The 24,767-nt window shown below is 37.5% G+C and overlaps 1 protein-coding gene and 1 long non-coding RNA gene across 4 annotated transcripts; both read right to left on the bottom strand.

Moving 5' to 3' along the window:
• Positions 1-15,249, bottom strand: LOC117301194 (MFS-type transporter SLC18B1-like). Of its 3 annotated transcripts, none has more exons than XM_033785098.1 (14): positions 15,214-15,249; positions 11,345-11,749; positions 10,437-10,532; positions 9,410-9,483; positions 9,057-9,204; positions 8,027-8,095; positions 7,443-7,530; positions 6,884-7,020; positions 6,256-6,354; positions 5,996-6,087; positions 4,583-4,678; positions 1,908-1,982; positions 1,173-1,316; positions 1-500 (listed from the first exon to the last, which is right to left on the bottom strand). In XM_033785098.1, exons 2-14 carry the CDS (start codon positions 11,705-11,707, stop codon positions 470-472), a joined length of 1,512 nt encoding a protein of 503 aa, XP_033640989.1. In that variant the 5' UTR covers positions 11,708-11,749; positions 15,214-15,249; the 3' UTR covers positions 1-469. The 3 variants fall into 3 exon arrangements, with proteins under 3 accessions (XP_033640989.1, XP_033640988.1, XP_033640990.1); XM_033785097.1 differs by lacking the exon at positions 15,214-15,249 and adding an exon at positions 14,258-14,472; XM_033785099.1 differs by lacking the exons at positions 1-500; positions 1,173-1,316; positions 1,908-1,982; positions 15,214-15,249 and adding exons at positions 3,494-3,603; positions 14,258-14,472.
• A 1,126-nt stretch (positions 15,250-16,375) lies between these two features.
• On the bottom strand, positions 16,376-18,269 carry LOC117300999. The gene is made up of 3 exons (XR_004520254.1): positions 17,851-18,269; positions 17,239-17,327; positions 16,376-16,846 (listed from the first exon to the last, which is right to left on the bottom strand). It is a non-coding gene; the product is annotated as an uncharacterized LOC117300999 (long non-coding RNA).
• Positions 18,270-24,767: the final 6,498 nt, after the last annotated feature.

Genomic DNA, 24,767 nt, shown 5'->3' with positions numbered 1-24,767 from the left:
CATAGCTTCTGTCACTGGTGCAGCTTGCACAATCTCGCGGTAAACGGGAATCAAAGTTGGGGACCGAAAACATAATTATGAGGGTCGATCACGTGCTACGGTATAGATAATCGGTTGTTTTAAAGCGCTTTTTTACATCCGAAGGGCGTCTCAAAGCGCTTAAACATAAAGTATTTTCTGCAAAGATATGTGGGACTACAATTGAATTCTGATGAGATCTACTCCTTGTACATAGCCCCATGTGATGTTTTACGTGGCGTATGCTGCCAATCCAGCCAGGAACACCGGGTGCCGGTGAACCCCCTTCTCTTTTCGAAAAGTGCACTGGGTTTATTTACGTGCGTTACACACGGAACCAACGGCTTTAGATCCCATCCGAAGTGCCTGTCAACCTTCAGTCAAGCGACAAGAAATGAACCTTCTTCACTCCAGACAAGAGTGTTGCCCGTCATTCAGCGAGGCTAATAACTTAAAGTTCTCCCTTTCGGGGTTCACGCCTCCTAAAAAAAAAAAAAATCAATTAACACAAAACAAGAAATACAGATATAGCATTGATTGTGAATAAGTTCTTACGCAGATAGAATTCTTAGTACTTCAGTATCTCTTGAATCATTCTGGGTGTCTTTGGGTAGGGTTTGTAATGCCTACCCTACGAGGTCCTTACTAGCCACTTCTTTGTTTTCATGGGACCTTATTTGTGTACAAAGTCAAAAGCGATTGCTTCAATCAGGAACAACAGAAAGTGCAAAAGGTGTCCTCAACGTAGGCCGAAATACCGACTGTTGTAGTGTCCGTCTATATAAACATTTATTGGATCTGGACCAATACAAGCGAAATTAACACGAAAGAAAGGAGCTGACTTCATCGTGACACTGACCTATTTTTAAACAAAATCCGTTCAAAATGGACTGATTTGGGGGGGGGGGGAACCAACACAATGTATGTGGTTTTTGCCCATCGTTTTCACTGCTATGATTGGCCGCACAATTGAAGTAAAATCATAGCGATTTGTTAAATCCAAACACATGCAGCACAGAACCCTAGCGGGTTTTCCCGCTAGTTATTGATAAGCGATTTGACAAATCTTCAAAAATTTGGGTTCAGGATGCCCCACAGTTTCGAACATTCCTCTGCAAACACCCATTTTCTCATGGACAATGTTTAATACTTACCCCTTTCCACAGCGGAATTCCCACAGTCCAAAGAAACAGATCACGAGCATGGTTGCTATGTAAACACCGGCAAGGACTGTCCCAGCTTTGTTAAATCCAAGATGGTCGGTTAATAGACCTCCCATAGGTGCACCGACCGTTACTCTGCAAATAAATTAAAATAAATACAAAACATAATAACATAAATAAGCAAAGACGAGCATTTTGGTTTTACTATTATTTGAAACTTTTTATACGCCGGTATCCCGCTGCTGCAAAAGTGGCAGTCATATGGCGCTGCTGAACGAAACCAACCAACAAGCAATGAAAGTAGCATCACAAAAATAGTAAATACACTGCACAAATTGTTTCTTCATGTACATGAGTTTTTAAACTGTTCTTGAATATACAAAGTTTTGCATATTATTGCAAGTATACCGAGTTTGAAAGTTTCACAGTTTTAGGTAGGGAGTTCCACAGCCTGGGTGCTGCGCTCTGAAAACTTCTCTCCCCTTTTTTGATGATTTGTCGTTTTTTCCTGAATGAGCTTGTGTTTTTGACTATTATTGTAAGCCACGATGTTCTGGGGTATATACATCTGCACAAGGTCATGGGACATCACCTTGTAGATAAATGAGCCTTCTTGTTGGCAACATCAATCTTGTCTTAAGCTGACAGTGTTGTAGCAGAAGTTATTAATCAACACCTCCACTTCAAGGTGGACTATATCAAAATAATTTTATGTCAAATACTTACCCTATTGAGGTTGACGAGAGCCAGAGTCCTGATATAACACCCATGTCTCCTAAACCTTGGGGTAGTCCATACCATCTATATAGAATACGAGGAAACATTTAAATAGTTGTACCATTGAAAGCAACAGGTCCCGAGCCAGAGTCCTGATATAACACGCATGTCTCCTATAAACCTTGGGGTAGTCCATACCATCTATATAGAATACGAGGAAACATTTAAATAGTTGTACCATTGAAAGCAACAGGTCCCGAGCCAGAGTCCTGATATAACACGCATGTCTCCTATAAACCTTGGGTAGTCCATACCATATATATAATACGAGGAAACATTTAAATAGTTGTACCATTGAAAGCAACAGGTCCCGAGCCAGAGTCCTGATATAACACGCATGTCTCCTAAACCTTGGGGTAGTCCATACCATCTATATAGAATACGAGGAAACATTTAAATAGTTGTACCATTGAAAGCAACAGGTCCCGAGCCAGAGTCCTGATATAACACGCATGTCTCCTAAACCTTGGGGTAGCCCATACCATCTATATAGAATACGAGGAAACATTTAAATAGTTGTACCATTGAAAGCAACAGGTCCCGAGCCAGAGTCCTGATATAACACGCATGTCTCCTAAACCTTGGGGTAGTCCATACCATCTATATAGAATACGAGGAAACATTTAAATAGTTGTACCATTGAAAGCAACAGGTCCCGAGCCAGAGTCCTGATATAACACGCATGTCTCCTAAACCTTGGGGTAGTCCATACCATCTATATAGAATACGAGGAAACATTTAAATAGTTGTACCATTGAAAGCAACAGGTCCCGAGCCAGAGTCCTGATATAACACGCATGTCTCCTATAAACCTTGGGGTAGTCCATACCATCTATATAGAATACGAGGAAACATTTAAATAGTTGTACCTTGAAAGCAACAGGTCCCGAGCCAGAGTCCTGATATAACACGCATGTCTCCTATAAACCTTGGGGTAGTCCATACCATCTATATAGAATACGAGGAAACATTTAAATAGTTGTACCATTGAAAGCAACAGGTCCCGAGCCAGAGTCCTGATATAACACGCATGTCTCCTAAACCTTGGGGTAGTCCATACCATCTATATAGAATACGAGGAAACATTTAAATAGTTGTACCATTGAAAGCAACAGGTCCGAGCCAGAGTCCTGATATAACACGCATGTCTCCTATAAACCTTGGGGTAGTCCATACCATCTATATAGAATACGAGGAAACATTTAAATAGTTGTACCATTGAAAGCAACAGGTCCCGAGCCAGAGTCCTGATATAACACGCATGTCTCCTATAAACCTTGGGGTAGTCCATACCATCTATATAGAATACGAGGAAACATTTAAATAGTTGTACCATTGAAAGCAACAGGTCCCGAGCCAGAGTCCTGATATAACACGCATGTCTCCTATAAACCTTGGGGTAGTCCATACCATCTTTATAGAATACGAGGAAACATTTAAATAGTTGTACCATTGAAAGCAACAGGTCCCGAGCCAGAGTCCTGATATAACACGCATGTCTCCTAAACCTTGGGGTAGTCCATACCATCTATATAGAATACGAGGAAACATTTAAATAGTTGTACCATTGAAAGCAACAGGTCCCGAGCCAGAGTCCTGATATAACACGCATGTCTCCTATAAACCTTGGGGTAGTCCATACCATCTTAAGCACAGAAAGAAGCATAGCACAACAAAATATGCTTACCAGAATAACGTTATTTCAGTCCAAAAGGCAGTAAACACTTTTTGACTGGTTCATTTCTGCTGCGCACAAAATTGTTAATCAAGTAGTGTTCTGCCTAATAAGCACCTCTATAATATGAAGATGGGGCCTGTTATTTCTTTTATCAGCAGATTTTAATTGATTGATATAATAATCGGTTCGACAGAAACATTTTTAACTAATCTCCCAGTATAATCTACATGGGGTGGCTCTATGTTTCTCTGTTGTCTATATACACTTTTTTGCTATTACTATTATTATTATTATTATTATTATTATTATAATAATTTTTTTTTTTCCTTTTTTTTTTTTCAATTTGACAACTGCTTTGGTTGTTATAAAATTTTCGTTCACAATACTAATCTGTTAATTAACTATTCCTGGGGATGGGAACAGATAACTGACAACAAAACAGTCCAATTGTAAACTTAGTTTGTTATTCCATTATGTTATTTGGAATTCGTAACAGCTTAAAGCCGAAAAAACAGAAAACAGTAGGCCTACCACTTGCAAAAGTTCGAGTGGTTAAATTGTTACACGTGAATAAATGAATTGCATTTTGCGTCATCGACGGTCGATCCTAGACCGCCACTTTTGACGCGGGCAAGGCTATCGTTTGGGAGGTTTAGCTGCACGATACGCGTGAACGTGAACGTCAGAAAAATCGTGTCGTTTCTAGGTAACGTAAACACTTTGGACTTATTGCATGTACATACCCAACATAAAAAATAGTAACTTTACGTATGCTAAAAACGTGAGATTTTAACAACACAAATTTCCGACGTTCATGTTCACGTTCACGCATTTTGCTCATTGCGCTATAAACCACCCTATTGGCTGAGGGTTTTGTGCGCAGCGCGAATCATCCAATATGGCGGGTGATGACGTCATGGGCAGTTCACCTATTGTTTGAACTTACTGTGATGTGATGAACATATCAACGAGTGTAGGCATGGCAACCATAGCCATGGAGACAGCACCAATCACTATTGATGCAACAGTAATGTACTTGTGCCTGCGAAAAAAAAAAGCAAGTGGGCGTCATCATCAGTAGCTGTGTTCGCTACATGCCAGCAGCCGATTTCACGAAACGCTATAATAGGATTAATCCTACATCGAGTTAGGGCGAGTAAACCCGTCCTAACTTAGGATAAGTTCAATGCGTCCCAACGTCCATGGATACGGAACTGAACTCGTACTAAAGTCATAAGATTAATCTTAAGTTAGGGGGAGTATGGTGAAATCGACGGCTGGTCATGACTTCACTTCACAACAAACTACATGTTAATAAATTCATATGAAAGGCACTGGACACTATTGGTAATGCTCCAAAATACATGGTAGTGTAACAACTTACTAGGTAACGAACAATGGAGAGCTGTTGATAGTTTAACACATTGTGAGAAACGGCTCCCTCTGAACATGGAGGTAGAAATAGTAACGTAGTTTTTGGGAAACAGTGTAATTTCTCACTCAATAATAACATTTAAAAAACTTCAGCTGAAGCCTTTTATTAGGCATTTGAAAGCAGACAAAGTAATGCAACATGGTGTTCTTTCATTCATTATTCTCTTGTAATTCGACCAATTGTTCCAACAATTTGACATGTTTGTTATTTTATGCATAATGTTGGAATACACCAAGTGAGAATACTGGTCTTTGACAACTACCAAACGTGTCCAGTGCATGAGAAACGAGGTTTCTCATAATGTACTCTCTGTATTGTGACATTACACTTTGCTTAGATCATCAAAGGAACACATTGTCTTATATCGGTCGAGTCTTTGACGAGTTGGTCTTTGATGAGCAAAATCAGCTTCTTACCCAACATTTACCGCGGTACAGTTGCTGACTGTATAAGCGTGAGGAACCTCTTGTTATAAATGCATGGTTAGAAAGATGTTTTAAGAGTAGAACACAATGATCCACACAAATATGCCTCGAAAGTGCATGGTTTTCCTTATACGTCGAGGACTGACAGGGCATGCCATTTCGTGGAGTCAATTTTTGACTCCATAACATGGCCCACCGTGTTAGTTCGCAAAGTAAAAGAAAAATCACGCGATTTTAAGGCACATTTACGTGGATCATTGTGTTGTACTTTTAAAACATCTTTCTTACCAAATGCATTTTAGAACAAGCGGTTCTAAACGCTTTTTATAAACCAACTCGACCGATACAAGGCAACGTTCCCTTTAATGGGGCGTTCGCCGAATACAATTGTGTTTTATCGGGCCAGGGAGAGACTCTTTCAATCGTTGTGTTGTTCCATCATAACTGTAACTGTTTATCGAAGCTAAGCAAGAAAAGAAACAGGAGAGGTAAAACTTACGGATTTATATTTAGAAGTGGAGAAGGCCCGAGGAAAAAGAAAAACATCGCACAGCCAAAAGATCCAATTGAAATCAAAATCCTGGTATTTTTCTGAAATAAAATAAAAATGCGTATTAAGTTATGATCGGCAGTATTAGAGCATGCTGCATATTATCAAGAAATAATGATAAATAATGTATTTATTTATTCATTATTATTAACACCGAGGCCAATAGAATTCTTGAAATAACATCCGCTAAACAGCAAGTTCCACCCTACCTTTTTATCTGCAATGTAGCCCCAGAAAATAGAAGCAATGGCATACGATCCACCAAAGAGACCAAACATACAACTGATTTCAACCACATCAAAATGAAGCTGTAAAAGTAATAAATAGAAAGTAGATTTTGATTAACAAATATTGAAAATTTGTAATATTTTGCTCCCTTTTTCAACTATAAATTGATATGTATTAATTTTGTTTGTACAATGAAACTAGGATTTGAGGCATTCCATGGTGAGTTATCAATATATATTTGGTTTGCGGTAACACCATGTGTGTATCTACTTGCCAGGTAGAGTTTGTTCTTAGAGAACTGTCTTGTTTTATTCTACAACCGCGGAGCAGATTTATCGGATGTTCGGGAGACTTCTAAGTTCTGAAAAGAACTGTGTGCTTTTAACTACTACCCGGGCGGAAGGTATAGAAAATTGGCTGGGACTACTACTTTTTAGCTTATAGGATCGTAATTAACTGCACTATACTGCGGAGTCCGTTCTCTATACTTGTTTATGCATCTGTTAGCAGAAGGTCGGGAGACGCACGTGTATGTGCGCTGCGCGTTTTTTTTTTGCTCACAGCCAAACTGTCCCTTCTTAAATCGAGCACTAAAATCCTTCAACTGACCTCTTTAAGATGAAGTGCTAGTGTAGGGTCCATGAACCCATATGTGGAATTCACAATCAGTGACACACCCAAAGCAAGCCACATGGCAGGAAGCGTCAAGACTTTCTTAAATGAGCCCGTATTCTGAGACTCACAAGCTGGAAAGAAAAATTGAGACTGTCGAGAAACTATTAAATCCAGAGAAACAAGGATGTGTATAGAGAAATAATAAGATGAATGAAATAGAGACACAATGAGATGTTGAGAAACAATGAGATGTAAAACAATGAGATGGTGTTGAGAAACAATGACATGTCGAGAAACAATGAGATGTAGAAAAACAAAGAAAATTTACCAAAGGATGCGAGGCGCTTAAGGAGATCAGAAATACCAAAGTGATGGTGACAACAGCTACAAATTGGAGAACAGGTAAGTTTTGAGACCCTTTTTAAAGGACAGTTTATTCAAAGTACAAGTCGAGACAACTAATGTACAGAAATGCCACCAAACACAGGAAGAAACTACATTAAATATAAAGACAGAGTTTTGTTTATAAACAACACAACGTACAATATCTTACCATACTGTGGCATTATGGCAACGTTGATTACAACAACCAGTAAATCAAAGCCTCCACAAATAAAGAACGGAGTTCTAAAACCACCAGCCTGTTGAAAAAAACATTTAATATATCATAATTAATAATAATAACAGGTATTTAGAAACGCTCCCCATAACTATATCACAGCGCAAAAAAAAAAAATGAAAATGCACAATAAATAAACAACATCTTATCGGAAAAGCTACAGCTAATAAATCACATAACACATAATGTGTGTTAGCACTGTATACTCAGTATACTTTCCCGAATCCGGAGAACAAAATTTGAGCTCAATTGGTATATCCAAGTCTCGAGAAAATGATGAAAGAAAAAAAACACTTGTTGGACGAATTTGTGTGCTTAATTCAAATAGGAAAGTTTTTTAGTTTTTTTAGTGAGGAACTACCTCTTTCTCAAAATCTATGCTACTTCAGAGGGAGCCGTTTCTCATAATGTTTTATACTATCAACATTTCTCCAATGCTTGTTACCAAGTAAGTTTTTAAGTTAATATTTGTTATGAGTAATTAGCAAAGTCTTTAAGAAGATTTAAACGCTACTCACCTGATACAATAAACCCCCAATAGCTGGACCAGCTGCAAAACCTATCCCAACCATCACCTCATTTACACTCTGAGAAAAACAAATCCCACAAAATATATATATATATTCACGACTATTAATTCTGAAAATAGGAACTTTGATTGGCTGTACTTTTCCCACTTCTTTCCGGATCCTTCCCTTTCCCCTCTCTTTTTCTATGCCTCTGTAGAAGGTCCGGTTTGGATGAAAGCTAAGGCCATCTACCCTTACTCCTGCATGACTGTAATTGTATCTTCCACTAATTGCTATTTTATTCTCTTTTTGCGCTTACAATTACAAATTACGCCTTACAAATGTATGTCTTATTATTATTATTAACAATAAACCCCAAAAATGAGACAATTTCAAGATTAGTCTTCTTGAGATGACGTAGTCTGTTTGTGCAATATAAAACATGTTAGCATATATCCACTAAAATGTTTACTTTCAGAGTTTGTACTTTTAAGGTTTGAAAATCTTTTCGGTGATAAGACCTTAAACAAGTTAACACTTAGGAAACAACTTCCTAACTTTAAAGCCATTATACACTTTCGGTAAACAGTATTGTCCAAGTCCCACACTTCGTGTATCACAATCTATAATTATATAAAATGACAAACCTGTGAAAACTAAGGCTCAATCGATCATCGGAGTCGGGAGAAAATAACGGGAAAACACTCTTGTTTCCGCGCTTTTCGCCGTGTCATGACATGTGTTTAAAATAAATCCGTAATTCTCGCTATCGAGAATTGATCATTGTTTTAATGTTTTCTCAAAAAGTAAAGCATTTCAGGGATCAATATTTCAAGAGAAGTCTTTCACCATTACCTTCTGTAAACCATGTAAAGTACTAAGTGAACATGTGTCAACATTTTTACAAGAATACAACTTTGTTTTGCTCTTTAAAGTCTCCCTTCTAGAATGTTCAGACTATCTTTAGGAAGGTCAATCACTACAAAATCTTCTTCTTAGTATTTCAATAGACCTCCAAATACTTTCGATAAAACCTTACCACCACAGTTCCTTTATCATCCGGGAAGGTATGTGCCAAAATGGCGGATGCAGATGTAAAACTAGCAGCCAGTCCTAAACCTTCAACAACCCTTAGCAGGCAACAGAATGCTGTAAATGTAGCCAGTGTTGGCATATCACCAACCAAACTGTTAAAAGTAAGACAATTCATTCAAGATGAGTAAATTCCTAAACAATTGATAGAGTCATCCAAAAGGAAACAGTTTTGGCCAGTTTTAAATCATTCTATTTGCTCATTGTTCTTGATATGAATAATTTCTAAATTGTCACTCCTTAACAAAACAATATGGCGAATGAAAATTAATACAAGCCACGGTCAGAAGTAGAGCTTACCCAAACATCATGTTGGACCCACCCGCAAGAAAGGAGCCAGCTATGAACATGAAACGAGCTCCAACAACAGGTAGCTGGTAACAAAAATACCACCAAATATCATACATTTATAAAAATCGTATTAGAGTACAAACTTTCGGGTGTTTGGTTGCAATATAACAGAGTGGGGTTGTTTGGATGAAAAAGGCACTTTAAAGACAGTGGACACTATTGTTAATCGTCAAAGACTAGTCTTCACAGTTGGTGTACCTCAACATATGCTTACAAAAAACCTGTGACAATTTGAGCTCAATCGGCCGTCAAAGTTGCGAGATAATAATGAAAGAAAAAAACACCCTCGTCACACGAATTTGTGTGCTTTCAGATGCTTGATTTCGAGACCTCAAATTCTAAATCTGAGGTCTCGAAATCAAATTCATGGTAAATAACTTCTTTCTCGAGAACTACATTCTTTTAGAGGGAGATGTTTCTCATATTGTTTTATACTATCAACCTCTCACTATTGCTCTTAATCAAGTAAGGTTTTATGCTAATAATTATTTTGAGTAATTACCAATAGTGTCCACTGCCTTTAAGCCCTTGTACATGCTAGGCCCCTCCCATTATTACCATCCATTCTTTATAGCATGGGGCCCGCAGGTATATCAATCTTATCGCAGCCCAAATTACTTGGGTGCTAAAACAGAGTGGAATGTTTGGATGGATGTGGTACTGCCCACTATCAGCGTCATTGTTTCGAAAGGGAAGGGGATGGGTTAATAACTTTGCATTACTTTTAATCAAGGAAACTTACAAATACACCAATTACGAACTCACTCCGTGTTACTGCAACGATCCTCTATTGCTAGAGTAGTAGTCCCAGCCGCGTTTCTAACTTCCTCCCAGGTAGCAGTTTAAAAACAGGACATTTTTTTCAGAACTAAGAAGTCCCCGGAAAATCCGAACAATATACTCCGCGACCTTTCTATAAAGAACAAACTTTACCTGGCAAGTAGGTGTTTATACCGCAAACATTATTGAAACTTACAAACTTTCCACAGATTGGTGAACCAATACTCGATGCGAGAGAATACGCCGTGAACACAAAACCAATCACTGATTGTGACATCCCTTTGGCCTCAGCCTGCAATTTAAAACAAAATCGAGATGGATTATTTTACTCTGAAGAGAGAACAGTGTTTGATCGGTCCAACTATTTTGCTATAATAGTGACTTTAGTCAGTATAATCCCAGTGTGTCTTTCAAGGCCGCGAAGTTTATTGCTTCAAATACTGCTTAGATGTCGGCCAGTAACTCAAAGGAACACTTTGCCTTGGGTCGGACGAGTTGGTCTATAAAAAGCGTTTGTATAACCGTTTGTTATAAAATGCATATGGTTAGAAAGATGTTGTACAGGTAGAATGCGATGAAAATTGCGTGGTTTTCGTTTTACATCGTCGACTAACACGGTTAAAACCGTTTAAGGGAGTCATTTTTTACTCCCAGAAATGGGAGTCATTTTTTACTCCCATAAATGGCCGATCATGTTTCTTCGCGACGTAAAAGGAAAACCGTGCAATTCCGAGGTATGTTTGTGTGGATCAGTATGTTCTACTTTTAAATTATCTTCCTAACTGTGACAAGTGCATCATCTTGTCTTTGTCTAGCGCCCTCAGTTGGCAGCTCCTGCAACTGGATGGTTTCTAGCTAGCTGTATATAGTTTCACATGTTATGATGATTCTTACTTACACACGGAGAGTTTATGACAACACGATTTGAGAAGCCCAGTTTATTGTTTCATAGTGAGTTATTTCTGATAGTATTTAGTTAGAGAAAATACTATTACACTAACCATATGCATTTCGTAACAAACGATTTCAAACGCTTTTCAAAGACCAACTCGACCGATCCAAGGCAACGTGTCCCTTCAATGAAATGTTTTTTTCTTTACAAACCTCTATTGGAAAGAAGGCAGCCAGGATGGAAAATGACATAGTATTTGCTAATGTTGCTAGGATAATCAGAACCATGGACAGTTTTTGGTGTGTCGTAAGCTTGGGTTTCTGTTCTTCATCATTGTCCATAGACTCATCAATACTGTCCTCATAACTCGGATCACTGTCACATGATGTGGGCGGTCCTTCAACTTTAGCCTCCTGCCATTGGCTATTGGTTTCTAGTGACTTCGCATCCTCATTTATTATGCGTGACGTTTCTTGGATACTGTGTGCTGATTGGCTTTCGCTATGATTGTCAGGAAACGATGTTGCTAACATGGGAGTGATTTCCTCACTTCCATTTAGGGGTTCGGTTTCCATTTTGTTTGATGTCTTCTGATGCAACACGGTTCTTTTCGTTATCTGGTTACAACAAATATAAAATAACAACGTAAATAATATGCATGTCGCTTACCCAACATTAAAGACAGACAACTAGTTTGTCAACAAAATGTGATTGAATTGGTTGCTTCATTTCACCTGCTTCTTGGTTTAGATTTATTCATCTTAATCTTCCGGCTTGAACTTGAATTCAATGCATTTTCTTCGACTTGTTGTGCTATGGACATATATTTCTAGTGCGATGTCTGTCAACGAAGACAGCCCTGGCGCAAAAACAAGAACTCTGAATGACAATAATAATAATAATAATAATAATAATAATAAGACTTGTAATGCGCACATATCCACCCTGCTGGGTGTTCAAGGCGCAGTAAAACCAAAAAAACAAAACAAAAAACAAAACAAAAACAAAACACAACACAAAGAAAAACAGACACAACAAAATTAGTCATTGAAAACCTGTGACATAAGATAAGTTTTGAGAAGAGACTTGAATTTTGCAGTACAAAGACAAGATCGAAGATTAAGTGGTAGAGAGTTCCAGATGCGTGGCGCGGCTGAAGAAAAAGACCTGTCACCCCATGAGTGTCGAGACTTGGGTTCAATGAGGAGAAGCATAGAACTTGATCGAAGATTCCTTGATGGAGTGTAAACTTGAAGCAGTTCAGAAATATAGTGGGGAGCCTTGCCATTAAGAGCTTTGTGGACAATGAGCATCAGCTTGAAGATGATTCGTTGAGAGATAGGGAGCCAGTGTAGTTGTTTCAGAATGGGGTGATAGAACAGGATTTTCTAGACAGTGTCACAATGCGGGCAGCAGTATTTTGGAGCCGTTGAAGTCTGGAAATCTGGTTGTTAGGAAGACTGTAGAGAAGAGCATTGCCGTTGTCAAGACGAGAAGTAACAAATGCGTGAATGACCTTTTCAGTGGCACTTTTGTCCAAGTACTTGCGAATCTTACCTATATTCCTGATGTGATATGATGATAAACGAACAATGTTGTTGATGTGTGGCTGAAGTGTCATTGATGAATCAAAAATAACCCCTAAGTTCCGAGCTTTCAGTGAGGGAGCTATCCGAGCATCACCGATGGAGATGTATGGCACTGAAACCTTAGTTAACTGTTGACGTGACCCAAATAGAAGGAACTCTGTCTTATCATCATTTAACTTCAGGAAATTTTGTTGTGTCCAACGTCGAATCTCTTGGATGCATTTCTCAAGTCTTGCAATAGATGCATTGGCGTTTTCTTGAGAAGATTTAAACGTGATGTATAGCTGAGTGTCGTGTGCGTACACATGGTAATTCAGATTAAATTTAAGGATGATGTCACGAATCGGTAAAGTGTATAGCGTAAACCACTGCGGGCCGAGTACCGATCCCTGTGGCACAGAGTAGTTCAAAACAACAGGGTCGGATATCGCGGTGCCAATACATACATGCTGAGTTCTATTGTAGAGATATGATTTGCACCATGCTAGGGCTGTGTCCTCTATGCCAAGGTGATTCTGGAGCCGAGAGAGAAGGATGTTGTGATCGTCAGTGTCAAAAGCAGCACTCAAGTCTAGCAGGACTAGTGCTGTAAGGTTACCATTGTCCATTGCAGAGAGAGTATCGTTGCTCACACGGACTAGTGCAGCCTCGGTCCCATGGAAAGGCTTGTATGCTGACTGGAACACGTCGGACAGGTTGAAAGTATGAATGTGATCAGAAATACGTGATGAAACTACTCGTTCGATGACTTTTCCAAGATATTTTAAGTTTGCAACCGGTCTGTAGTTTTTGAATATCTCCTTGTCCAGGTTTGGTTTCTTGATGAGCGGCCTGATGTAGGAAACTTTGAGGCTATCGGGGAAACAACCGGAACTGAGGGATTTGTTTACAAGCTTAGTGATGTAGGGTACAAAAATATCGATGTTTTGCTTTATCATGGATGTTGACACTGGATCCAGCTCACAGGATTTTGAAGGAGATTTCATAATAACCCTTTGAATCTCAGCAACAGTCGCAGGCTCAAACACAGAGTTATGACTGTTTCAAATTTTTATCTTCATCTTCTTGTTCGAGCTGGAAGTAAAGGTGAAATTTTGGGTAACATTCTGCTTTCCTTTTTTTTAATTGTTACCCACTTTTATAATTATTTATAGCTTGTAAAAATCAAACAGTATGGTTGAGGATTTTTTTAATTTTATTTTTATCTGTTTATATTATGTTTTTTTTTCCTTCCGGTTGCTTATGGTGCAATTATCATGTTCGTAGCATGTGTGGTTCTTTGGATACGATAATTATAATATAAAAATTCAATTTGATGTAATGACGTCATTGATGACGTAATAACATTCAAGAAAGTTGTTGTTGCTATACACACTAATAACAAGTTTTACGTCTTTACAAGCTTTAATTTATGAGATGTTTTCGGTCTCGTTTGAGATTTTTGATGTGACGTTTTTATGGCGAAATTTCTGGAATGCTCATGAGCTAAACAACATATTTATTAAATCACAATCTTATGTAATTACATCAACTTACGGTTTCTTATCCGTGGATGATCGCAGAAGCTAAACCGGCACAACCCTTGGCAAAACCAAACCCACAAAACACACAGCAATACAAAATGCTGTGCCGGCGTCTCAGTCGACGGTCACAAGGCCCACTTGCTACACAGACATGTGAAACCACGGCTTATAGTACCAAATAAAAGCAAGAGATTGCTATAGCAGTAGTGAACAATCTATCCACGTGTAGACACTCTGATCTAAGATATTGTGATAGCAGTAGTGAACAATCTATCCACGTGTAGACACTCTGATCTAAGACATTGTGATAGCAGTGGTGAACAATCTATCCACGTGTAGACACTCTGATCTAAGACATTGTGATAGCAGTAGTGGACAAACTATCCACTAGTGTAGACACTCTGATAAAGAGATTATAATAGCAGTAGTGAACAATCTATCCACTAGTGTAGACACTCTGATCTAAGAGATTATAATAGCAGTAGTGAACAACCTATCCACTAGTGTAGACACTCTGATCTAAGAGATTATAATAGCAGTAGTGAACAACCTATCCACTAGTGTAGACACCTAGCAGTAGTTAACAATATATCCACTAGTGAAGACATCTAAGAGATTATAATAGCAGTAGTGAACAACCTATCCACTATAGTGTAGACACCTAGCAGTTGTTAACAATCTATCCACTAGTGTAGACATTCTGATCTAAGAGATTATAATAGCAGTAGTGAACAACCTATCCACTAGTGTAGACACCTAGCAGTTGTTAACAATCTATCCGCTAGTGTAGACATTCTGATCTAAGAGGTTATAATAGCAGTAGTGAACAACCTATCCACTAGTGTAGACACCTAGCAGTAGTGAACAATCTATCCACTAGTGTAGACACTCTGATCTAAGCTACCCACTCGATGTATGTATACAATTATCTTCAAGTTCAAAGAAGCTTTACTTTGTCGGGGTACTTACCTCATAGTCGGGGTGGCATTATAAAAAATAAAAAAACATCAACCCGAAGGTATGCATTCTTACACTTTCACTATACACGGTTATACAAAGCACACACAACTACAAAAGACTAACGTCAAAGAGAGTTGTAGGTCACGCAGGTATTAGTACATGAAAGCAAATAGTCTTGGTTCCGACGTGCCAGGGCCCAATTTCATGAAGCCTGTATTGGCACAACAATTTGCTTAGTTAGCACAAAGTATTATTGCTTAGCAGAAACTGGTTACCAGCCAATTTTTAGTTAAATTTGAAATGTTGTAGACTTGTGGCTAGTGCCCAACTAAATTTTTGGATAGCAAAGAAATTTTATACAGTATTTTCTGCCAAACAGATAACTGGTGGGTCCTGTAGTGAAAGTTGTTTAATCTTGGGGAAGGAAATCTTGAGGGATTCAAAAGCGTCCTTTTGAGAACGTATTTTGAAACGTAAGCGTAGCTGCAGATCTTGGAACGTAAGCATAGCTTGACTCGGGATTGTAAGCGTACCTTTTGATAGTATAGCGTAACCTCAACGTACCTTGGAGTGTATAAGCGTAGCTGAGTTACAGACAAAAATCTTTGTTCCTCAACTTGCTGGAAAGACCCATTTATATTTGTTAACTTATTATAATCACCTTTAAATGTTTTTCTTAAGAGATTTGTATCTTATTTTCACTAAGTTTTGTTCCAAAATTAAAGCCCAAATTTCAAAACTTTCCCGAACTTGTGAGGCGTCCTGGCAAAATGAGACGAAACTGTGTGATTTGTTAACTTTCTTCAGATCTTTCTTTCTTGTAATCTTTGATATATCTACTACATAAATTTTATATGAAACGTCATTAAAGTTATGGAGTGTATTAATTGCAATGATTTTAAAACAGTATGCACTAAGGACTACAAAGCAGTCCCGAACTTTAAACCCCCCTTTTCAGCATTTTCCTTTTTTTTTTGGACATGCCGAATTTTCGAACTTCAAAAAGCCACATCTTTTCAATGAAATGTCGGATTCAAATTCAATAAGCAGCATTGTAAGGATAATTTTGTTCTCTTCCGTAATAGCCTGAAACCTAAAATTTGACCTCTGCACAGTTTTGTCTCATTTGCCAGAACGCCTCACATATTAGTTTTAGTTCATTATTTTTTTTGGGGGGGGCGGGGCATCTTATCGCGACAGTATGTGAAAATATTATTTGTTTAAACTACTGATAAACAACTGTGAAAATTGTATCCATAACCTAATGTTTAATTTTTCAGGAAACTATTTAAAACGAATTTAGACCGAATTGTGACAAGATGATGTTTGACTTATTTAAGTACTTGCCAAGGCTTGAAACTTTGTGCAGAATTTACTTAACCTGCTTGACCAGTGTATTTGTCTCCAACAATGAACTGTTGGAGAAAGCCTAATCCCTCGGAGAAAATCTTTGGGTTATTCAAATCAAACGTATAATAAACACCAAGTAAAAGAATGACGCAATGTACCACAGTCTTGGGGTTAGAGACCACTCTAATGGTGTCCCCACAATCTGCTGAACTTCGTTGTTATGTACATAAATTACAAGGCGGGGCGAGTCCAGGGGTTTCGTCATTGTTAATTTATCAGTTTCAGCAGCATCCTGTTGGGAAAATACAATTTAGAACAAGGTAAAAACTAACTGCATTAACATCAACACTAAAACTTGCTTCATTGTCTCCTCTCCACACATCTCTGGGCCCTAAGAGAGAACATTGCTAATGCACTGATCAGGTTTTTAGGATGGCATTGATAAACCTCGAAATACTCCATATAGTTTAGTTGGCTTATGTGCATACTGATTGTCTTTCTCTTGGTTTACCATTATGTTTCATTTGAACAGGTGGAGGGGCACAAGAATACTTTGTTTTCCAACTGGGTTTCTGGCATTTTCTCAATATACAGTACATGTTTAACTGTACAAATAACTTTTCCCACTTTCGGTTAGGTGAATGCTATACAGATTTAAAATAAGTATCATCCAGGAATAATTACCTCATGTACTGTAACAAAGCTTCTGGACTTGGTGCCTTTCCCGCGGTCAAACTTTGTGTTGCCATCACATCAAGCATCTGCAGAGGGCCCTTAAATAGTTCCGCAAAACAAATAACAACAAAACTATTAGTATACCTTAAATTGGAATATATGGATGTCCCCTCAATTAGATTTAAGGATGATGGACACTCTGGTTTATCTTTTTGCTGATTAACAGTGACGTTTAACAGTTTATAATTAATAAACAATGATTCAGAGGAAAACAATTACTATGTATCTTCCTGTGTATTTTTAATTATTTTTTATCTTAAAAAAATAATAGTCTTCAGAAATGCCCACTTGCTGATATTGCTAGATTCCTCCACCGAAGTCACATGCATTACTTAATACTCATGAGCACATCTGCTCTATTAAATATAATTGTAATTTTGCCATACATTGATGCAAAATTACATTTATTTAATTGTTTGCAGTACCCACTGTTATTTTTCACAGGACTCGGGAAAGCACCGAGTACATATACGGTGCTATCACACATCGGTGTAGGGTAAACCAAATTAATATTAATTATACCCTGATGCAAAATTACATCTATATAATCTAAGTACTTACAAGACCAGCTGATCGGAGATTTGTCAAGTGATGAAGTTAACGCACTGCTTTCAGAACGAGATGTAAAATCTGGCAGTCCCCTCATTGAGTTTGCAAGAATCAAATTGTTGTGATGCCACTAAAGTCCATTCCTCACCACCTCAGGAGAATCAGCGTATGTGAATGGACGGCCATAAGTACCTGATCATCATCAATCCTGGTACCATCCTCCTCCAGAACAACACTGCATGCCTTCGTGTTCAGTTTAACTCCTCCTAAAAACACACCCCAAAAAGATGTAAATTAAATTATGAATATCCCAACTCTATACCATGAACAAATAATATATAACAATAAGTGTCAATCAGATGGTTTAGCTGTGTATTCTACAAATGTAAAAATCCTTTTGGGCCGCTATACCACTCTTACAAAGAGCCATAGTTATGGCAAGCAACTATTTTTGTAGTGAAATATGGTATTGTCCACTTGAATAATGCTAATACTTCACACTAAAAAAGACCTTGAACTTCATTCAAAGATGAGGAGAGTATTGATTAATTACTGCCGTCTGGCCTGAATATAGGTCGTAATACACCGTGTGTACACGGCACACATAAAGAGCCAAGCTATGGCGATCGTTGGCACGCGGCCATGTTTTAAATTCAGTGGAATGTTTATCGAAGTTCGAAAAACATTGTCTGATTTTCATCAATGTTTCGGGGTTTTTCAAGGTTGAATTACTCAAAACCCAATTAATTCTGAATGCTGATGGAATAATCTTTCAGTTATACTTGTAGTGGGGTGAGAAGTATCACTAAAATCATGAGAAACATGCACGGGAAAATTGCGAATGAAATCTGTCAATGTACATGAACGGCCGGATGTGACGCGGGTGATGTAGCTGTATAATCCCCGGGGAATACGTGATGCGTTGCACACCCTGCCATGACGGAACGACCTCGCATTTCAATTTCAAGTGGGAAATAACAACGCAAATTGCTCTAATATTTCAGGTAAAAATTGTCAAATTTATTGTTGAATCTCTCTACACATTATAATTAAACTTATCAATGGTTGTTTGTACATTTTGGTCTACTGTTGGTCCGACTACGCCGGGGTTAAAAATCACTGTTTTCATGGTGTAAAAAATATTATTTTAATCAAAGCTATTCCAACGTACCGGGGCCCACCGGGGTCGACCCAGGGAAGCTAAAGGAACGCACCCATTATGAAGCTTTTGGTAACGCTGCATTAATCTCTTGAATCTTATAAAACTTCGGGTCGGGAAGAATTCAAAATACGCGCGAGAGTTGCCTGGCCTTTTACACCATGTTTCGTTGCTGTATTTCGTTGCTGTATTTACTGTCTTTTTAGGGTTAAGAAAATATTAAGCTCTCCATCCTTTTTTTTAATAAAATTCGTAATATTTGTTACCGTTAAATAAAAAGGAAGTGATGTTTAAAGAACAAGGTAGTAAATAATTGACAGTTTTCAGCAGGTGTCGAGTTGTGCTAAGTTGAAGATGCCGAGTTTGCAAGGTGCCGAGTTTGTTGGTGCCGCATGCAAGGCGCCGAGTGTGTTGGTGCCGAGCTTGCAAGGTGCCGAGTTTGTGCACACAGAGGAAAGATTACACAACTTGTGTAAAATATTACCTGTTTTAGATGTAGTGGGCGAACACCATAACTATTAGGTAAAACTTTACCCAACAGGCGTTGGGTAATATCTTGCTTAATAGCTGTGTAAAAGTTTACATAAATATTGGGTAGTTTTCTTTACTGAATTGTTGGGTAAACCCACTCATGTAAAATATTACTTAATTGTGACGTAAGACTTTACCGCTTTACAATGTAAATAGTTGTGTAAAACTTTACATCAATATTGGGTATTTTTTTTTACTGAATTGCTGGGTATAAATCCACTCATGTAAAATAATTACTCAATTTTGAAGTATAGATTTTACCGATTTTTAATGTAAACTGTGTGCCTTTAAAACTGGTAATAATATACACAATGCTTGTGTTGAATACTAGCAAAGTGTTATTTCATGGAGTTTAGGGCTGTAATAAATGGACACATCATAAATACTGAGACTTGGCGACTACAACATGAATTTCAAGATAACAACTTTTTAATAAAAATTTAATGGTAATAATATTAACAATCCAAAACATCACATGTGCAAAATGGGGTTTTCTGTATGTTTCATAATCAGTCAACAATTTCAGTGAATTTAAAAAATTACAAAAAATCTACCTAATTGGCAAGGTCAGAATAAATACTTCCAGGCTAACACAGTTTAAACTGTAAGGTTGTTCCATAAATCAAAACTATCACAACTATCACATCTCTTATGATTTTGATACTTTATTGCAAACAATTTGTGCAAGAACTTCTTTAACTACAATGCTTCTGGAATGGTCAAATTACATTAATTGGCAAGGTCAGAATAAATACTTCCAGGCTAACACAGCTTAAAGAAGAACTCCAAGGTCAAATTCAATTTTGGGTTTGAACAATTTGTATGGGGAATTATTGGTTTATCCTAATTGTCGCTAAGCAATCAAAACGGTGTTGAATTTGACATTTTGACAAATTTGACAAAAACTGGAAGGGTATTGAATACAAATTTGAATTTGACCTTTGAGTTCCTATTTAAACTGTAAGGTTGTTCCATAAATCCAAACTATCACAACTATCACATCTCTTATGATTTTGATACGTATTTGCAAACATTCACTGCACCACCCGAGTTTCTGAAAACCAATTTTTCAAGATTCTTGCAGTAAACAACTGGAATCGTAGTTCAATTTTTAACAGATAGCTTAATATTTATGCACAATTTTTTACCCTTTTGGTAATGTTTGTATAAAAGTACAAGCTCCCATTGGGAACAATAATCAGCTCTCGAATATTTTTTTGTAAGGATAAAATGGACACAATAGCTTTTCAAGGCTTTTATCTGGCTCAATGCTCATACTAATTAAATGCGAAGGCGTTAGTTTTCGACAATATCATCAATCATTAATGATAAATAAATACAGTTTCCTTTGTGCTTACTAATTAGTATGAGCTAAATTATTTCATCGAAGCTAATGACGATGAAATAATTTAGCTCATACCAATTAGTAAACACAAAGGAAACTGTATTTATTCATCATTAATATTGATATTGTCGAAAACTAACGCCTTCGCATTTAATTAGTTTGAGCATTGAGTCAGATTAAAGCCTTGAAAAGCTATTGTGTCTTTTATCCTTCCAAAAAAATATTCGAGAGCCGATTATTTTTCCTAATGGGAGCTTGACTTTTATACAAACATTACCGAAGGGTAAAAAATTGTGCATAAATATTAAGCTATCTTTTAAAAATTGAACTACGATTCCAGTTATTTACTGCAAGAATCTTGAAAAATTGGTTTTCAGAAACTCGGGCGGTGCAGGGACTAGAGGGTTAACTACAATGCTTCTGGAATGGTCAAATTACATTAATTGGCAAGGTCAGAATAAATACTTCCAGGCTAACACAGCTTAAAGAAGAACTCCAAGGTAAAAATTCAATTTTGGGTTTGAACAATTTGTATGGGGAATTATTGGTTTATCCTCATTGTCGCTAAGCAATCAAAACGGCGTTGAATTTGACATTTTGACAAATTTGACAAAACTGGAAGGGTGTTGAATACAAATTTGAATTTGACCTTTGAGTTCCTATTTAAACTGTAAGGTTGTTCCATAAATCCAAACTATCACAACTATCACATCTCTTATGATTTTGATACGTATTTGCAAACATTTTGTGCAAGAACTTCTTTAACTACAATGCTTATGGAATGGTCAACATTAATCAGATGCATCATGAGATGAACAGTAAGCCCTGAACTCTCGAATAGTGCTGCTCTTCACACCGCCTTTGAGTTCAAACACAACCAATTCAATGAACTCCCAAACGCCAGAACACTCCTCCTGGTAGCTCAAGTCGAAGACAAAATGTGTTTTGAAACACACATCCAGTGCTTTCACAAGGGATGACTGTTCAAATGCATTTGCTCAAAAATTACGAAACACTTGCTGTGGAGCCAGTGCAGACCCACCTAATATCAGCATGGTTGCGATCTGGTGTCCCTGTTGATGTCTTTCAAATACTGGTCCAAACTTGTGTTTTCCTGCATAAAGGGGAATAATATTAAACACAATAGGTTAAATTTCAATGGGGGTGCAGTACAAATTGTATGACACGTGTATATTGTCTGTAATGAACTTAAAGTATTGTAATATTACAATTAAACCAATTTTGCTGTAAAATAATGATTTAATCTGATTGTCTTAAGGATGGGGTACACACAATGTCAGATTAAACCATTATTTTATATCAATAGTGGTTTAATTATCATATTACAACACTTATAGATCAATAGAGACAACGTTCCAGTACTGCAATGTATGTGCAATACAATTTGTACATGATGTACATGCACATAAATTTAAAAAAGTACAAATACAAATTGAAATAAAATAAAATAAATAAACAAATACATAGGGGCTTAAAAAATAAACAAATCAACAAAAGGTTCAATGATGGAGACTTGCAGTTCTGGAATAAGGTGATAGGATCCCAGGAGGAGAGATAATTTTGGTGCTATATATGCAATCCCACATAACAGTAGGCTACCTGAAAACTTTGATTTTTCTTGATCTTTATCTGATTTTTCTTTTTGTTCTTTTTCTTTCGTCCTTTTTTTTGTGTGGGGGGGGGGGGTGAGATTTCTTGAATAATTCCTTTAACAGGTTAAAATAAACAAAGGGTAGATGTGTTTGTGCGATTCCCCTCTCCCAGAATTTGCATTTTAAGTCAGTTGTATCATTTGTCAGTATCTTGTAAAGACAAAATGTTGAAAAGTTATTTGATTGTTCTTCTGAACAAATGAGAGATTAAAGTTAGCCCAATCATTGGCCTGATGCACCGTGGCTGTATGCAGTGGTGGTGCTTTAACACAGTGGCGATGTACATGTGTACAATGGTCTTCAACGATGCATGCTGTACGTGTACTATGTGCACAATACGGGGACCATTGATCAGACCTACGTATGTATTTGTGATATTCAAGTCACTGTTCAAAAGTGTTGTCAGTCAAAATATGACGTTCAACTGTCCCTTTATCTGTGCTAACTCGTGCTAACGAGTCGTGTATAGTCTATCACTACAGATAATAACATCAATACAGAAATATGTTATAGTACTTACCTTCAAACGTCTCAACTAAATGAGGGAAGTTCCACTCAAGAAGGTTTTTTTTTCATGAGATCCATTTCGTTACGTTGTGTGTGGTTACACTGTGGTACTGCAGAGCGCGACCCCAGCAGACAAGTCACACGCTGCGTATTTTGCACAATACTTGAGTAAAATATCGTGGTTTACTAAACACCATGTAAACTTTTACAACCAGCTCAGTAAAATTTGCATAATATGTGTTTAAAGTTGCTAAGTTATGTAAACTATTAGTTTTACTAACTATTTGAGTAGTTTTTTATTTACACAAACATTTTGTTTAAATTTTTCATTAATTTTTACTTATGTTAAGTATTTTTTCACTTAACACATTTAACATAACTTTTTTTTACCATTCTTTTTCTGAGTGTGGGTGTCTAGTTTGCAAGGAACCGCACGGTTTGCAAGGTGCCGTTATTGGGATTGCCGAGTCTGCAAGGTACCAGGTTTTTGGGTGCCGAGTCAGTGCATAGGTGTGAGTTTGGGTGCCGAGTTTGCAAGGTGCCGAGTTTGTGCGTGCTGAGTTATCGGTACCAATGCCATTACAATTTGGTGATAATTTAATTCCCTAAAGTTGGTTTGTCGCATCGTTTTTATTGGCAACACTTCGCCTTTGACGTTCTGTGGTCACGGCATGTGTCGCATGCAATCATGTCCCCTATGCAATACTATCCGGAGGACATTATTGCTTATGCAAAAAGGTCCGCGTGAAATTAATAAATGAAATGAAATGAAATGAAATGTTCCTGAAAGACTGCAAACAAATTGATGTAATTAAAGGGTACGGTGTTTTTTAGCTGCATATGGTGAAACGACATAATACTTAAATGAATTAGTATTAAAAACACCAATTTGAATGAAACTGAATAGATATTATTATATCTCAGTGTAATACTACTCTGATTAGTATGTATGCATATTTTATTGTTTAAACACCAATCGGAAATGATAGTAATTGACTGCGCAGGCAGCAGAGCCCAATGAATCTATACTAAAGAGTTAAACACGGGCTCAGTTTATTTGAGTTGCTCACTGAGAAGGTAAACGAATTGTTAATTACCCATCAAAGTCATGTTAATACGAACCCTTTTTTGAAGCCTACCTACAACAGCTTTTGACAGTGTAAAGCATTTTTTTAAACATTTTATTTCGGAGTAATGTGGTAAAGTAAAAAGGAACAAGTTTGTATGACCCCAAATATGAATCTGAGAATACAATACATACATACATACAACTAAATATTTATAAAGCGCCTTTACATCAAGATCAAAGCGCTGGAAAGAGCAAGACCAATGGAACTATAAATACAACAAATTACATCTGATACAAGTGAGTTTTGAGAGATTTTTTGAATAAAGGCAAAGAGTTACAATTTCTGATGCGTACTGGGAGGTTGTTTCATATTCGCGGAGCAATAAAGGAGAAAGTCCGGTTGTGAGCAGATGAAAGTGTTCTGATGGTTGGGTGTTCGGTTAGGCGTGTGTTGTCAGAAGTTGATCGCAAGCTTGAACGTGGCGGTTGGTAGAGAGCAAGGCAAGATGATAAGTAGCCTGGTGCTATTCCTTGAAGACATTTAAACACAGTAACTAAAACTTTGAAAGTTACTCTCTCTTTGACCGGGAGCCAATGTAACTGCTGAAGGCAGGGTGTCGCGTGGTCATATTTCATAGCCTTGCA

This window comes from Asterias rubens, chromosome 16 (genome assembly GCF_902459465.1).
Source record: "Asterias rubens chromosome 16, eAstRub1.3, whole genome shotgun sequence".
Classification (NCBI taxonomy): domain Eukaryota; kingdom Metazoa; phylum Echinodermata; class Asteroidea; order Forcipulatida; family Asteriidae; genus Asterias; species Asterias rubens.
The sequence above is the reverse complement of the archived record's forward strand: the minus strand, read 5'-3'. Positions and strand labels throughout refer to the sequence as shown.

What these genes read in the sequence shown, in the direction of transcription:
- LOC117301194 (XM_033785098.1), bottom strand. Translation starts at nt 11,707, where the DNA reads ATGGAAACCGAACCCCTAAATGGAAGTGAGGAAATCACTCCCATGTTA. An exon ending in GGGTCCAACATGATGTTTGG is followed by an intron (nt 9,205 to 9,409) that starts GTAAGCTCTACT and finishes TACTTTTAACAG; the next exon opens with TTTGGTTGGTGATATGCCAA. An exon ending in TAGCACTTCATCTTAAAGAG is followed by an intron (nt 6,355 to 6,883) that starts GTCAGTTGAAGG and finishes TTACTTTTACAG; the next exon opens with CTTCATTTTGATGTGGTTGA.